This window comes from Diabrotica virgifera, chromosome 1 (genome assembly GCF_917563875.1).
Source record: "Diabrotica virgifera virgifera chromosome 1, PGI_DIABVI_V3a".
Taxonomy (NCBI): domain Eukaryota; kingdom Metazoa; phylum Arthropoda; class Insecta; order Coleoptera; family Chrysomelidae; genus Diabrotica; species Diabrotica virgifera.
In genome coordinates this window covers 97756309-97773655 of record NC_065443.1, presented here as the reverse complement: position 1 = coordinate 97773655, position 17347 = coordinate 97756309, and the positions used below count along the sequence as shown (strand labels likewise).

Sequence of the window (17347 nt, the reverse complement as noted above, 5' to 3'; positions counted from 1 at the left end):
TTTCTTTATTTTCTTGTCAAAGAAATACACCGAAAAAAAGAGAAAAGTAAAAGTATAATGATTCATTATACTTTTACTTTTCTCTTTTTTTCGGTGTATTTCTTTGACAAGAAAATAAAGAAAAATGAAAAGCAATTTCTATTAGCCGTAGAGCAACGTTATACATAATGGAAACAAATTCGGATACTATAGGAAAAGTATAACGTCAAACTTCAGAGACTTCACCTCTCTGCATTTTTCATCTGCATGCCATGCAACAGTAAATAAAATATGATCCTGACAGATGAAGTTAGGCTAGGTACAAGGCGCCCTACGAAAATGTATCAAGTTTTCAACATTTTCATACTAATAATGTGTCACAAAAATATTGGATTTCTAAAAATATATTACTTTATGACAGTATAAAAGTTTTTTCTTCAAAACTTGATTTTGTGAGAAAAAATTTCTGCAAAATATTACACTCCAATGCTCTTCAGAAAACAAAGAAACATGAAAACTTTGATTTACATTTTTGAAGTTATACTTCTTTACGCGCGATTGGGAAAAATATTGAAAGTGAATTTTTATAAAAAATGCAGTATAAGCTGCGCGCACACAAACTGTATAAGTTAGTTGCTAAATATTTTAAGTTATGTATGCATTGGTGCAAATAAATTGCGAAAAAAATATAATGCCGATTTTAGTAAATATATTTTATAATAAGTCTTGTATCTTTGAATTTGTCTTCGTCGGGAATAGGATAATAAGTATTAAAATATGATGAAAACAAGATTAAAAAGCAATAGTAATAATATTTGTACAATCTGTCAAAATAATTCATATTGGTTATATACGGCTGATATAGCAGTGCTTATAACGGTTATATTTTGGATGGCTGACCGCTTAGGAACATCTCATATGGTTGCATTGCCTTACTTTTGTTTTCATTGTTGGTATTGTTTGGAAAGTAGTAAGTATTAAAATTAGTTTATTATTTAAATAAAATACAAATACATTGTTTAAAGTATATTTATTTCGTTGAAATCATATAATAGAGTACAACTTATTACGTGCGTACAAAGTACACACACATTCCTTTTTTTAATACTTTTTGTACTTTAATTGGACTGCGTTATGTAATAGGGGATTAAGCGCCAAAATGTAGTTTTGAGATAAATCGGTTTAAAGATTTTAAATTTGTTTTTGATACTATTTCTAAAATATAGTACTGACATGTTTCATATTTAATATATTAATGCAAATGTAAATAGACTTTTACATGTGTTTAAAATTTTTTAAAAATAATTTATATTTTAAAAGTTATCCGATCAAATGTCGCTTAATTCGTTAATGATTTTTTAAGATATGCATGAGTTAAGATCCGAATACCGGATTAAGAGACATATTTGGCGCTTAATCTGATGTTACCTTACAAAAGATGTCTTTTAATTCGATATCTTTAACATAGTAATTATGTTATGTTTTGTAATAAAGAATTAACCGACTATTCGTGGCGCTTGATTCATTATTACACTTACAAAGATGCGGATTTTTGTTTATGACAATGAGTTATGTACCATTATTGGCGTTTAGTTCGATATTACAAATCCTAGTGTGGGATTTTTTTTAAGAAAATAAAAAATGTCGCTTAATACAGGCATTTAAAAACAGCTTTTTTTTTAAATTTTTTTACAAAAAACATATTTTTATACATAGATTTGCACCCTAGCTGCAAGATGGCACTATTATCTCGATTTTGGACTTTTGGCGGTTAATCCGTTATTACATAACGCGGTCCAATTATTTGATTATTATATACACCGTTTTTAGGCTTCGGTAGGAATCTATGGAGGAGTATTACCAAGCCGCAAGCCCTTATCCCTTGCCGTACCGCTCCTCCATAGGCCGATCAGACACCAGTTTATTCCAGAACAAGTCGTAGATTCTATATAGAATTTTATACTGCGACGTTGGTCTTTTTATTTTTCAAATGACCCGACTGGGGCTCGAACCTCAATAGTATATCTGCAGTTCGACATTTTAAATTCAGTTTAGAAGCGGATTAAAACATGCCAAACAAATACCCAATTGCAAGATAGAAGGTCACCACTTTCTTTAATTTCCAATGAGAAACGCTTTTTAAATGGATTAATGACAAATCCCTTTTGAGGTCAGGGTCCTACTTGGGCTATAGCACCATAGACGAGAGATAAATCATCATTAATTTATTAATATCGCTTTTTTAATCTGCACGAAATGCTATTAATCCTTACAACGAACAACTTATTGACTACCAAGGGCTCAAAATAATGCCCAAGGTCCAATCAAGTATCGCCTAATCACTTACCTTCCGACTTTGTATAAATTGGTCATATCCTGTGTAGGCCAGTGTATCTACCAATACTGTGCTCTAAACCAGGGGTTTCCAACCTTCTAGCAAATGTGTAGCACCTGCGCAATATTTTGAAGATTTTGACGTACCACCATACACAGGGTGTAGGGGGCCTGGAATGGATGGAAGTCCCATCCCTCCGATCCTAATTTTTTTTAGAGATGTATTTATTGTTGGCTTGTTTTATTTTAATTGAATAAGTAATATAACGACACCCGAGAGGCTCTATTCGCTGTCCAAGTGCTTATGCAAAGATGCGGGGATGTTGACTGTGACGTGTATATTTGTTTTATCGACTACAAAAAGGCGTTTGATAGAGAAAAACATGATAAACTCATAAACATCTTGAAACATACGGGAGTAGATGATAGAGACTTTAGAATCATATATAATTTGTATTACAACCAAACTGCCAATATTATAGTGGATGACCAATGACAGGCAGTCTACATAGATAGAGGAGTGAGGCAAGGATGCATCCTGTCCCCGGTGCTGTTTAATATATACTCTGAATGTATCTTCGAGCAAGCGCTGGAAGAACTACAGGAAGGCGTATTAGTCAATGGAGTGCGTCTGAACAACATTAGATATGCCGGCGACGCTGTAGTTTTTGCAGACAGTCTAGATGGTTTGCAAAGAATAATGTCGCGCATATCAGATATAAGTAGAGAATGCGGACTTAATCTCAATACGAAAAAAACAAAGTACATGGTAGTCAGTAAGCGCGAAATATTAAATACATAGCTTATGGTTAACCAACAAGTAATTGACAGGGTCGACAGCTACACATACCTTGGTACACACTTAAACAGCAGTGGGACCACTCAAGTGAAATAAAACAACGCATAGGAACAGCGAGATCAGCGTTCATAATGATGAAGTCTCTTTTCAGAAGCCACGATTTACCTCTTGCTACCAAAATCTCTATCATCAGATGCTATGTATTTTCTACGTTTATACGGAGTAGAGGCCTGGACAATTTCCGAAGCTTCTTTGAGAAAACTCGAGGCATTCTAGATGTGGTGTTACAGGCGCATTTTGAGAATTTCGTGGGTGGATCGTGTGACTAATGTTGAGGTTCTACGTAGAATAGGCAAGGAATGCGAGATTATTAACACAATCGAAAAGCGCAAACTAGAATATCTTGGCCATGTTATGAGGAATGAACAGAGATATGGCTTGTTGCAACTCATTCTTTAAGGCAAGATATTTGGAAAGAGAGGACCAGGGATAAGAAGAATATCTTGGCTTCAAAACCTGAGAAAGTGGTTTAATACATCGACAACGGGACTATTCAGAATAGCAGCAAGCAAAGTTAGGATAGCCATGCTGATCGCCAACATCCGGAACGGATAGGCACTAGGAATGAGAAAAACCTACCGGTTTAAAGCTAAAACCGGTTTTTTTACTTCGCAATAACCGGTTTTACCGGTTGTTTTTTGTCCCGGTTATAACCGGTTTTTTCTTTTTAAAGTAAAAACCGGTTATTAGGTTTTTACGGTGATTAGGATTAGGTTAGGTATTATTTTAGAACCCAATTATAATTATTATTCTCAAGTAATTATTCCAAACAAAACCATAATTCAAATTTTATACTATTTTATAAAATACAGAAGCAAACTGAAAGTGCAATCTCACATCAGCCAGAAACAATTATTAGGTTTTATTATAATATTTCCTTGAAAAGGTATTTGTAATTATAATATTTACATAAGAAATGATCTGGTTGAATTAGACGCAAACATCATCTATTTTTTACACTTAACTCTTGACATTGAAAGTGGGTGAATGACTTTTTCTGATTACCAAAAATAATGCTCTGAGTATGAATATCGAATTACTGATTACGAATACGAATCTCCAAGAATTTCGCTACGTTTTCAAAACGATACACTCACACAGGAAGTATTAAATGAGTTAAAATGTACCTATTCTACAAATATACAAACGTGTTAAAAGTAATACATTATGTCCTTTCGATAGTACTAATTTTGATCATATTGATATCGAGTCGAATGGAGTATCGCAAACTAAAGTGTATTGTAAATGTAACTTTGTAACCTATTGGATTAAAAAATCCGAAAACCGGTTTTTCCAAAAACCGTTTTTTTGGCCGGTATAACCGCTAGGTTAAACCGTAAGCAAAAAAACCGGTATAACCGAAAACCGGTGTTTTGTAAAAAACCGCCATCCCTAATAGGCACCTTAAGAAGAAGAAGAAGAAGAAGAAGAAGAAGTAATATAACTTTATATTTAATTATTTATTCCTTTTCCAAGCCTTTATCAAGACTACAATAAATATAACTATTTTTCAATTATTATGCTTTATAATTTTTACGTTTATTAATAAAATTTTGACAATAAAGGACATAATAAAGGACATAATAAAACAATTATGTCCATTACAGTTTATTACTCATAGCTATACAAAAACATATTGCAATGTTATACATATAATTGATACAAACTATCAGTCAAACAATATACAAATCAACAAAAATCAACATTAGTCATTGTGTATCGAGATTAATGCGAAGCTTGTTGCAGTTTGCCTGGATGCAGGATGCACGAGTAATTTAACTTAGTTTTATTCTTAAGTCCTCTTCAACACTTGTTAGTAGGTTTCTAATGCAATTGTTAATATCAGCGATACTCGTTAGTATCAAAGCTAGCATTTATTTGCTTTCTTAAAAAAGTAGATTTTTTTCTAAAAATTCAATCGGCTTAATAACCAAACTATAGTTCTTTGTGTGTTGGTGACGTATCAGCATAGAAGGCTTCATGCACTGGTTCTAAAGCGTATCGATACAAGCAACGCATAGGATTGCCACTATTTTCTGTTCCATACTTCACTATAAAACCGTAGTGTAAGTAATGTTTGGTTCCACCTACGTGACGCGTACCACCTGAAATCTTCTCGGTACCACCGGTTGGGAACCCCTGCTCTAAACAATATCATAGAGCCACAACAGAAAATATACGTTAAGGGATAAATGGGCCACAAAGAACAACCTATCATCGACTAAGTCATTTCTAACCAGGCATACACCAAAAAAGATCCTCTTTACTGATTTTATTGACTACAAAACAACATATTGAACTTGGTAATATAAAATTGTTTGTTCAACTGTCAGTATTTGTATACCGTAAAACGGGGTTACTTTGCACTGAGCATGGTAACTTTGCACCGAACGTGTAAAAGTATATTTTGTGTAAATCTACGCTGAATTTTCTTTAGATAATTGTACTACCTTTAGAACACATAGGCAACATCGCAATACATCAGTAAGACGGGCGCGATTGTCCCTGCGATCGTCAGTTATTCATCATTAACGATTCGAATATCAACCTTAAAAATTTATTATTTTCTGGCTTTGCAAAATCATACAGTACAGACAGTCACAGCGGTCAAAAATTGGTAAGTACACATCTAATGATATATAAAATAACCGATTGCGATTTTTAGGTGTTAAAATAACGGTTTTAAACCAGGATAGCACTAACAAAAAAAACATTGTTGACATGTGCACTTAGACGTGAAATTGGGTATACTTTGCACCGCCAACTTGCAAGTGGTGCAAAATATCCCCAGGAGTAAAAGTTAAATATAAAAATTGTTTCAGGAAATGCCCTGACATTATAAAAGGAAACTGGGATCTCGCAAATATGCAGACTACACAGAAGAAGATCTGAAGGCATGTTTGTCAGCCATAAAAGATGGCATGAGCACAAGAGTTGCGGACCTTTAAAATCCCAAGGAGAACTATATTTTATAAATTAAAAGGAGTATACGCTGGAAAACCAGGATACCCAACATTATTCTCGTACGAAGAGAAAAGGTGCTTCGTACAATGTATTCAGTTAGTGATGCTGGTTTTCCTGTTACTGGGATGGAATTGCGGCAAATAATAAAGAGCTATTTAAATCGTCAAGGAAAAAATATTACTCGCTTTAAGGATAATACTCCAGGTATTGATTGGGTCAAATCATTTTTAAGTCGTCATAAGGACCTTACTGCAAGGATAGCCTCAAACATTAAACGAAGCAGAGCAGCGCTCAATGCAGACCAAATGACTGAATACATTGAAAATTTAAGACAAACCATAACTGGTGTGGAGCCACATGCTATTTTTAATTATGATGAGACTAACTTAACAGATGATCCCGGAAAAAAAGATATTAACTAAACGTGGGGTTTAATATCGTAAACGAATTTGTAACTCTTCAAAAAGTAGAATTTCTCTGATGATGTGTGGAAATGCAGCTGGTGAGCTACTACCTCCTTATGTGGTATACAAATCCAAGCATTTGTGGGACACTTGGACTGAAAATGGCCCCCCTGGTACACGTTATGCAAATACTGCCTCTGGGTGGTTCGAATCACAGACATTTGCAAATTGGTTTAACACTATTCTATTGCCCAGGCTTAAAAAAATTCAGGGAAAGAAGGTCGTTTTAGGAGACAATTTGTCTTCTCATATTAATGTTGAAGTCCTGGATTTGTGTCGAAAACACGACATTCATTTTATATGTTTGCCTCCGAATAGCACCCCTGTTATACAACCGTTAGATGTTGCATTCTTTGCTCCAATGAAAAAGGCCTGGAGGGAAATTTTATCTCAATATAAGGAAACTCATGTAAGCAGTAGATCAAATGTACTTGAGAAACAGCATTTTCCAACGCTTTTACGGTCATTAATCGAAAAAATACAAAAGAATGGCGATCAGATATTAAAGTCCGGATTTAAGAAATGTGGTATCGTTCCTTGTGATCTAACACCGCTCTTGGAGCGGTTAAAAACAACTAAGCGATCTAATGTGATAACTGATAGTGATTCAACAAATAATAAATCAAGTTCGTCGGATATCGAAAACACTTTCATTCAGTATTTAGAAAATAAAAGAAAGGAAGCCACAAAGTTTAAGACACGTGGGAAGAAAAAGAAAATAACTGTTCTGGCAGGACAAAGTATTGCCCATTCTGAAATTACTTTAAAAGATCTAACTGAAGCATCTACTTCCACACCTCATAAAGCTGTTGAGCCAGAAATCGTAGATGATTCAGAGGAGGACAATGTTTTGGACGACCACTTTCCACTAGGCAGGGATTCATCGGACGATGAAATAAATGAGGTGCAAGAGATGGAAGAAGAAAGCGAATTTAATGAAAAACTCGCCTCTGGTTCTCTTGGAAGGAATATTGCTGAAAAGGTTAAAAACTCTGAATTAGATGTTGTTAAAAAAAATATTGATGAGTACGTTTTATTTTTCTATGAAGATCATGTTTACCCCGGCGTAATAACAGCAATAGAAAATGATGGAGCGATGATCAATGCCATGGCAAAATCGTTAAAGTCTTGGAAATGGCCAGAAAGGCGCGACGAAATATGGTATTCGTGGGACAATGTGATTGGTGCCATAAAACCTCCCAAAAAAATTTCTAGACGAGGATTGTACATTGTTCCAGAATGCGACAAATTGTGGTGGGATTAGTTTCAAACTTTGTATTTTCACTATTGTCGTTATAATAAAGGTTATTCATTTAAAATGTAGCAATGTTTTTTCCTTTTATGTTTCTTTTATAAATGTAGGTAGGTTTAAATTCAAAAAATTGGCCAATAAACATTTTTTTGCATTTAATTGGTGCAAAGTTTAAAACCCTGTAGGATTACTATGCACCAGCAAGCATCTTGTAGCCAAATATTATTAAAATATCGAATGGTGCAAAGTATGACTCTTCTAGAGTATACTTTGCACCACTAATAAAACTAGGTTTTTCTTTTAATTATGCAATATACCTAAAAAATAGCTAAAATAAAAGCTATATTACGACCTGTTCAATAGATGTATATAACAAAAAGTTCAGATCTTCTTTCAAGTAACTTTATATCCACTCTAAGAAAAGAAAATAATAAATTGTGCAAAGTAACCCCGCTTTACGGTATTTCCTTGTTCTTAGTGTAGGGATTTACTTAAAAGTTTTACCCTAAATTTACTTTAAACTGCAATTTTATTTTCTTTTGGCCCACGCTTGGCTCACAATTTTTTACATTTCTCAATTATTAGTAACTTTAATTTAGTCTGATTTGATCGACTCTACGACATGTGTACGAATATACGACATGTCGTGTAGAAGGTCGTGAAGTATAATAATTACCGTGAAATAAACAAAAATATATAAAAATACTAATTACCTTTTTTCTCGTATATCGTTAATGTGTTACATAAATAAAGAAAAACAATTTATTTAACGGACAGTTATTTCTTAACAACGCTAAATACTGCTTTGTTCTTTAAGTTAATGACGCACTCTTGTAAAACATCGAGTAAGTACATTACATGAATTATTCAGGAATTGTGAGTAGTAGAGATATGAGAATCTGAGATCCAAGATGGCGGCCAGCTTGATGGCTAGGATGGCGTTGAGGCCGTAGAAGTAGCCTCTGGTGATGTACAAGAAGAAGTACACCCTGTCGTTATAAAAGAACCCTGTCGTTAAGAAGTACACCCTGTCGCACCCTGTCGTCATAGGGGTGAGAAGTAGACGTGTTGCAATGAGGCGGCCAGCGGCGTTGGGGCCTCTGAAGAAGAACCCTGTAAAAGAACCCTGTCGTTATACAAGAACCCTGTCGCACCCTGTAGGGGGTGAGACGTGTTGGCGGCCAGCGGCGTTGAGGCCTCTGAAGAAGAACCCTGTAAAAGAACCCTAAGAAGTACACCCTGTCGCACCCTGTAGGGGGTGAGACGTGTTGGCGGCCAGCGGCGTTGAGGCCTCTGAAGAAGAACCCTGTCGTCATAGGGTGAACGTGGGGCCTCCGGGGCGGTAAAAATGGCGTTATGTAACAAAATTAGGCAATGTAGATACGGTGTCGGCAAAAAGCAACGATTTTTTAGTATTATAATTTCATACAAACGAATGCACCCCGCCTGCATTCTACAATGTGCTTTTAGAATTCAAAGAAAAATACGTGAGTACCTCCAAGTAATAAAAATATATTGCAATGTGGACGCTGACGCAACGGCAACTATAAATGTCGTTCCCACGAGTGAACCGGATACATCCACATTCCAATGATGTCATACGTTAATGCACGTGTGGCGAAATGAGTGAACCGCGGGAAATACGCTGACAGTAACTATAAATATTATATGTCGTTCCCACGAGTGAACCGGATACATCCACATTCCAATGATGTCATACGTTAATGCACCAACTATAAATATTATATGTCGTTCCCACGAGTGAACCGGATACATCCACATTCCAATGATGTCATACGTTAATGCACCAACTATAAATATTATATGTCGTTCCCACGAGTGAACCGGATACATCCACATTCCAATGGTTTGCAAATTACTAAAGGATGTAATTAAAACTTATGTTCACGAGGCTTGCAATGTGGGAAAATACGCTGACGCAATATGGTAGCAAATTCTATAAATATTATGTCGTTCCCACGATTGCGTTTATTGTATAATTAGTAATAAACAGATGCAGAAAATATAATGACGCTTGCTAATAGGAAATTCCAATTAAGATGCACATACTATTTAACACATAAATATTTTATTAGGAACAGGTCAGGACTAAGGAAAATTTCAAACAAATATAAAATTAATATATATGTATATTTATATATTAGTTTAAGTAAAAGATGCTTCATTTCATCAATGTCTTCCGTGCAGTGTAGATTGGTAGAGTTTTGCGAAAAAATACAAAAGTTGAAAGCGGATATACAGTGGTACGAAGATAGAACCGCAATTGAAAAACGATTTGCAGAGTTTCATTTGTCTACAAGAAAACTACCAAAAACACAATACCCATTAAAAAGAATTCAACCAGCAAGATGTCTCAATTAACGGCATCGTTTATCATTCTCACAGCTATTGTTAACAATGTCCTTTATACAAACGTTCCAAACAATGTTAAGAACATAGCGATATGTTTTAACGATGTAAAAACTGATTGTAATCGAACTGAATGGACTCTAATGGATCATGAAGTGGTGAATTATGGTCAGCTTCCAGTATTTTTCAAAACGATACCAAAGTCGGGAGGAGCATTCTACAAGATCAAGTTAATATCCCCAAATAACACTGAAAGTGATTCAAAATGGAGCAAAACTAATAATGATGATGACATCGTCCAATATGGTTCATCGATTATACTGTTAACAATAATATTAGTAATAAATGTATTTCTAGCTGTTAATATCATTATAAAATTTTTTGTAAGTCGCAAATGTGAATCATCTTGCATTAAAATAAATATGTAAAAAAGGAAGGCAGTGTTTTTTTAAATAAAACTAAAACAATACTTTTAATCTTTTATTCAAAAACCTAATTTACATAGGTAATATTTTTTCACAAAACCATTGGCGGAGGTGATCCACATTTCTCTCGGTGCAGGAAAATAGTCCAGTTGTGTGACAAGGATTGGCATTCTGAATAAAGTTTCCAGTATCAAGGGGTGTATCATCAAATTTACAAACATCAATAATGGTGGGAAAAACTCCAAAAATATGACATTTCTTTTGTAAAAATTCCACTTTTTGTTCACCGCGAACGTAGATGTAATCAGCTGCATACAACAACTTAGATTCTAGTATTTCATTTATTTTTGAATATTCAACATCCCCATTGGAATACCGAAGACCGTGCAGGTGTCTCTCCAAGTAAGATACAGTCTTCTTATCTTTATTACTCAATGTAGCAAACGGTTGTGGAGACGTAAATATGTAATGGCATCGTTTATGGCCAATTTCAATGGTAAGCTCTTTGGGTACAAACCACCCATCTACGGTGAATCCTTGTATGTCAACTAATGCGATCCTCATGATGTTGCGATCAATACTGAAAGACATAGTTGTAGATTGTCCTATTTAAATTATATTTTTGACAACTTCAGTTAGTGGAAAGTATTCGAGTAGGCTGTCGTGAACAATTAAACAGTAAGCTCGAGTACCTGCTGGAAAACCTTCATCTGCTTCGATTTCCAACTTAACATCGACAGTTCCGGATCTAAACGATGTATCATCCTGCTTGGAACAGTCAAAAACAAACAAAGCATATCTTTTAAATGCAGAGTAATCTAAGATGGGATGTTTTGTTAGCGAACGAGCATAACTGGGAAAGAATTCAGTATAATTGTAGTGAGCTATAGCGTAATCATTTTTTGTGAAATCCAATTGCATTCTCTCGTTAGGCCAATAGTCACCATTAATAACCACTCGTACGCTGGACATTCTAATGTGATCGAATAGCGTCGGATCAGCGTGAATATCATCTCGTTTAGAAGTTTGAAAAGCTACAATAACGTAGCGTGGACGTTCAACAGCTGAAGTTGTCTTTACACTCCATATCTCTCGTCGAGATCCTGCCGTAAGTGAAGGTAGTTCATTGAGCTCCCATTTACGGAAAGGTATGGTTATCGGTGTATTATTCTTAATCGGAGTCATTAATTCGATTTTCACATCATCATTGGGAAAGACATGTTTGACCTTGAGTTCCATGCTGGCGATGGTTAATGATACTGTTGTTACCGTCGTGGAACCAGTAGGTTCTTGGACAACAATGCAATCTTTATCATTACGCGCTCGAACAAAGCGAAACACTTGACGACCATAGGTTAATTTAGTGTAATCGTTGAAAATGTTGAAAATATGTTTGATTGGAATCAGTAAACTAAAGGCGTCCCCTGTTAAATGTGGATAATTCGGATAGTTCCATCCTGCAGTACTGAGAAATTTGGAATCTTCAGGTGTATAACACAACAAACTGCGAATAGTGCTGACTACACCTGGATCTCGAACTATTTCCATGTCATGTGAACTTTGGATGTATGTACAGGTATCAAACAAGAAGGATCCAGCATTCGGCGCAAGAGAAACAGTTCCATTACCAGCTTTCTTGATACTTCCTTTAATTTCTAAAAGTGTGTCGTGTATCGCAAAAAATGCATCTGATTGATTTATGATAAACTCGACAACATCACTATTATTAAATGACTTGATGTAAGGTGTATATGTACGAAATTCTTCTTTTCTAATAGTATCGTCGAACCGAGGTTTTTGGTAAAGATCGAAAATATGTGGTTCCTGCTGATGAACCTGGCGTCGAATATAGTGGCGTTTTGGCATTCTTCAGCCGTAATCCAATGGAAACAAGAAAAACTTTATTGTCAGCAGACACGTCACGTCCCATGTAGGATCCGTGTGAGACTAATGAATATGGATGTGTAGAGTTGTGTTTTATATCTAAACCCATCTATCGTTCCTTAAAATCCAAATGCAGAGTACTTTTCTCTCCTCTAAAGTTGACTGGTCTTAATTCTTGATCGACTACACTAACGGTAATTTTGGTAATTTCACGTATGCTGCTGCTTACTGGTATGTATATAGGGTTATGAGGACGTTCATCAATAGCAAACCCTGGATCAACACTAAGTGGAAAATGTAGAATAGTGTGCGCAGGTCTGTCCTCGTAGAAGGCTCCTTCGGTAATGTTGCATTCAAAAAGTAGACTCGATACTTTTATAATGTTTACAGGTTGATCTGAAGAATGCAGTGTACCTGGCGCCAATATTCTATTTGAGGAGAAACCCAATAATTTACCAAGACTATCATTTTTCTCGAAAGTAATGGTATGCTCTTGACAGAAAATTTCACATTTAAGCGTATTGTTGTTCGGTCTTAAAGTGAACTGCTGAACTGAATTGTATTTAGTGTGTAATGCACTTCGAATGTACGCTTCGATATCGGTAATTTCATAACATCCGGATGGAATGTCGATATGACGCAACTTTTTACGGTCATTTTGCTCATAGAAATAAAATTTTTCACCATCGATGTTTGGGATGGAATTAAATGTATGAAATCCCAACACTGCTACATAATACTGCTGAAGTGGATCAAGTACAAGAGGCACTTGAGGAGTAAACGAAAATTCGTTTGTAGTACTTGTCAAGGTTAACAATCGAGACATGACTGATACTTAATATAGGGTGTAGTAAGTTAAATATCAATATATTATGGTAAAAATTTCTTTATTTTTCTTATTATACTGTTACATGGTTTTGTCTTATTTACATTTTGCTTATAGATACCGCTCTCATAGACACCGCACAATACACATGTAGATTTCATATTGCCGCAAACATCACCCCATTCATGTTTATTATGATCTTTCTTGCAAGGTAAATGATCTCCTAGTGCGAGACGAATATCGTGGGGTAGTTTATACCAAACACCGCTCGTTATATTTTCCATAAAAATGCATGTGGCACGCCTCAAGATGTCGTTAGATGGTTCCATTGTAGAGAAACTTTAAGCATAAATGTCCACAGTTAATTTGGTTATAAGTTTGGTATGCGTCGTTATTATAGAAAATTCGTCCACCACTCAAATATGATGCTAGTTCCCGCGGTGGCTTCAAGCAACCATATGAATCAAAGTATTCTATGTTGTTATTTATCTTTCGGTAAGCTACCCAATGTGTACCAGGGTTCTTGGAAATATCAAGATTAATAATAGCACATTCATGTTTACGGGGGGCTTGAGGTAAATTGTCCCGCATAAAAACTCCACGAAAATTTGAAATTTTTAATTGTTTAGCAAATTTATTCAAGTCCACATTGGTTAGAGGTCTATTAGGTAGCTTCAGCGGGAGTTTTTTGACTTCTTCAAGTATAATCCAAAGCCACCTTTAGCGTTTTTTCGTAGGTATAAACCTTTGCCTAGATGTTCCATTGCTTTATTATGACGTTTATCTTCTTCCAGTTTCTTTTGAGCATTCTTTGAGTCGATTACTGTCTTGGCAATGGCACTCGCACCCCCCGCTAAAGAGCCGAGAGCTGATAAGCCTGCAAAGATAGGGATTAAAGGTAAAATACCACCTGATTTTGGTTCAAATGGAATAATTCTTGGAACCCGCACATTTTTTTTCCCACCTACGTTATTAACGGCCGTTCTAGCTGCTGCAAGTGCAAGTAGGGCTGATTTACGCAGATTTGGTGCTGGAGGAGTACGTTTCAATCTTCTGATAATTGGTTGCAGCACGTGTCGCTTAAATGATCTAACGCCTTTACCACGTTTCACACCCATACCTAGTTTTCGTTTGGCTTTCATCGCTGTAGTAGTTAACCAGGCAGTGGTTTTTTCACCCAAAGATGCGTCTTTTGCTTTAACTCGTTCCCACGCTTTATTTTCCAACACCCAATCTGCTTTATGTCGATCTTTTAAGGAATTACTTTGAGAGTATGCTATATCGTGATCTCTCGCAGCCTGATCTAATGGATTTATCCCAGGATCTCCTCGTGCTAGACGTTTCTGTAATTTAGTTCCAGGTCCTAGATAGTGGTAGCCAGGAGCGTGCAATTCAAATGGTAGACTATTGATTATAGAATTTAAAACTCCTTCACCTTGAACAACCAACATTGAAATGAATCGTTTCACACAAAATTGCTTTTTATATAACCAAGTGCATAAAATTCATCTCGATCACAAGATGAAGGTTGTTCAACAAGACAAGACACTAGCAGTGGAAAACTTAGATTTTGTCGATAACGTGACAAGAACCAGTAAACATGGTGCATTGCTACCACATTCTTTTCGTGCTATCATATGCGGCCCAAGCGGATGTGGAAAGACTAATGCTATGTTGGCATTATTGTTTGACCCGAATGGCGCTAAATTTCAAAATGTTTACGTTTATTCAAAATCGTTGTTTCAACCCAAGTATCAATTTTTGAAGGAAGTGTTAGCATCTGTGAAGGAGGTGGGCTATTTCCCATATAAAGATAATGATGCCGTAATAAGTCCTGGTAAAGCCAAACCAAATTCTGTATTCATATTTGATGATGTATCAACGGATCCGCAACAAACAATACGTGAATATTACTGTATGGGGAGACATAAAAATATCGATTGTGCATACCTATGTCAATCCTACAGTCGAGCAGGCAAACAACTCCTACGTGATAATGCTAACCTTATTGTATTGTTTAAACAGGATGAGCTCAATTTAAAACACGTCTTTGACGATCACGTCTCTCCTGACATGACATTTGAGCAATTTAAACAATTTTGTTCTGAATGTTGGAAGGACAAGTATGGTACATTTGTTATTGTTAAGGATTTTGATATTTCTAACGGACGCTATCGTAAAGGTTTCGACAAGTTTATAAAAGTTTAGACGTGGCTGAGACACCTGCATTATATAAAAGCATGTTGGACAAACAAGTGCTTCTACGCAAGCGCAAAGTTGCGGAATTAGCTAGAGCTATTCGCAAAAAGTATTTAGCGTTAAAACTAGGTAAATCGGAGGAGGATGAAACTTTGAAAAAAATGTTTAAACCCATAACCAGTGTTCTAAAAACATCGCAATACAATGCTAACGTTAAAACGGAGTCGATTAAAAAAGAAGAACCAATGGAAAAAGAAGAAGAAATTAAAAAAGAAGATATTAGCACCATAAAAAATACATCATTTATCAGCGATGAAGAGGTATTTGAAAACAGCGATAAATCCGATGAAGAATACGAAGATAGCATAGAAACAAACCAATCGCAAGATAAGGTATCCGAACAAGAATTTCAAGATTACCTAGAAAAATACCATCATCTAATTCATCCTTATGTGAAAGACCATTGGCAGTATTCAGATAAAATAGATAGAGTATACGGTCCTACTCATGATCCCGTAACCTCTAAATGGAAACTTGGAAAAACTGTTATTGATTTCGCCCATAATGGTTGGATTGTGGCGAAAGGAGACTATGTTGTTGGAACTCGCGGGCTATATGAATTAATATTTTACAAAGAACCTGATTATTACACTGAGGACGATGTGAAACGATATATTACATTGCTGGAATTAACCAATGCTCATAAAAAACTGAATGGTACACTAAAGGGAACCAAAACCTATAAGTGGAATGAAATTATTAAACCTAATCTTAATAAATCACTTCTTAAACCTGACCTGAATAAATCATTTCGTCGTAATACAGTATCTGGTAGGGAGGAGGTTGGCTCAGGAATACCGACACATTGGGAAGACAGCGATGATCATGTGCAATATGTGTATTGGGATGACCCAAACGAACTTTGTGAGCGCCTCAAATTGTTGATGGCTGAGCAAAAAGCAGGAAACACCGCATCCCTCAATAACGAAATTGTTGCCATTATCAACGAATTACGTGAAGCAGATATTATATATTAACGTTAGATCAGATTATTGTAGCATCATTTCCAATATGAATGTTGACAAGTTTGGTCGCCATCATTATCGTTCTAATGAACAAGCTGTTAAAAAGCTACGTGAAGGCTTAAAACAATCTATTTTGGATGTACAAAACCAAATACATGCAGTAAAGAAGGATATGCAACGGAATCCTCCTGTAGCTGATACAGATCTTTCCAACAAGAAATTCGTAGATAGTCGCATTGTTCATGTCAAGTCTTTTGTAAGAAAAGAGTTTAATTTGTTGCGCAAAGAATATAATGCAAAACATGTTCAACTTGAACAAAAAATCTCAGACACCATAAGTAAAGTAGAAAGTGATTCTAATAAAAAAATTAATTTGTTGCTTGATGAGAACAAAGTGAATGCTGCAAAAATATCCGATTTGTCGAAACAAGTACACGAGTTTAGAAATGACCTAGATTTATTTAAACGTGAAATGAATAAGAACGTTACAGATGCTGCTCACCAAAGCGCACAAAATATGTTGAAATCGTTGGAAATGGAAAAAAAGATTAAAACAACGGATCTTAATTCACATGATTTAGAAAATCGTCTTAAGGTAGTAGAAGAATACGTCGAAAATAATAAAATTGTCTAAAGAGTCAATTGATGGACGAGTTGCATAAAACCTATTGTACAAAGAATATTGCGTTAGAACGTAAACAGTTTAGGTAGAGTGAAGATGTCTGATGCAAAAAAGGTGAAAGGCAGAAAACATAATAAATTACTA

The 17347-nt window shown here is 35.5% G+C and overlaps 1 protein-coding gene across 1 annotated transcript; it reads right to left on the bottom strand.

The window, feature by feature from the left end:
- Positions 1-11256: 11256 nt before the first annotated feature.
- On the bottom strand, positions 11257-12513 carry LOC126891326 (uncharacterized). The gene has a single exon (XM_050660504.1). The coding sequence runs from the start codon at positions 12511-12513 to the stop codon at positions 11257-11259; it is 1257 nt and encodes a 418-aa protein (XP_050516461.1).
- Between the last annotated feature and the right edge of the window lie 4834 nt (positions 12514-17347).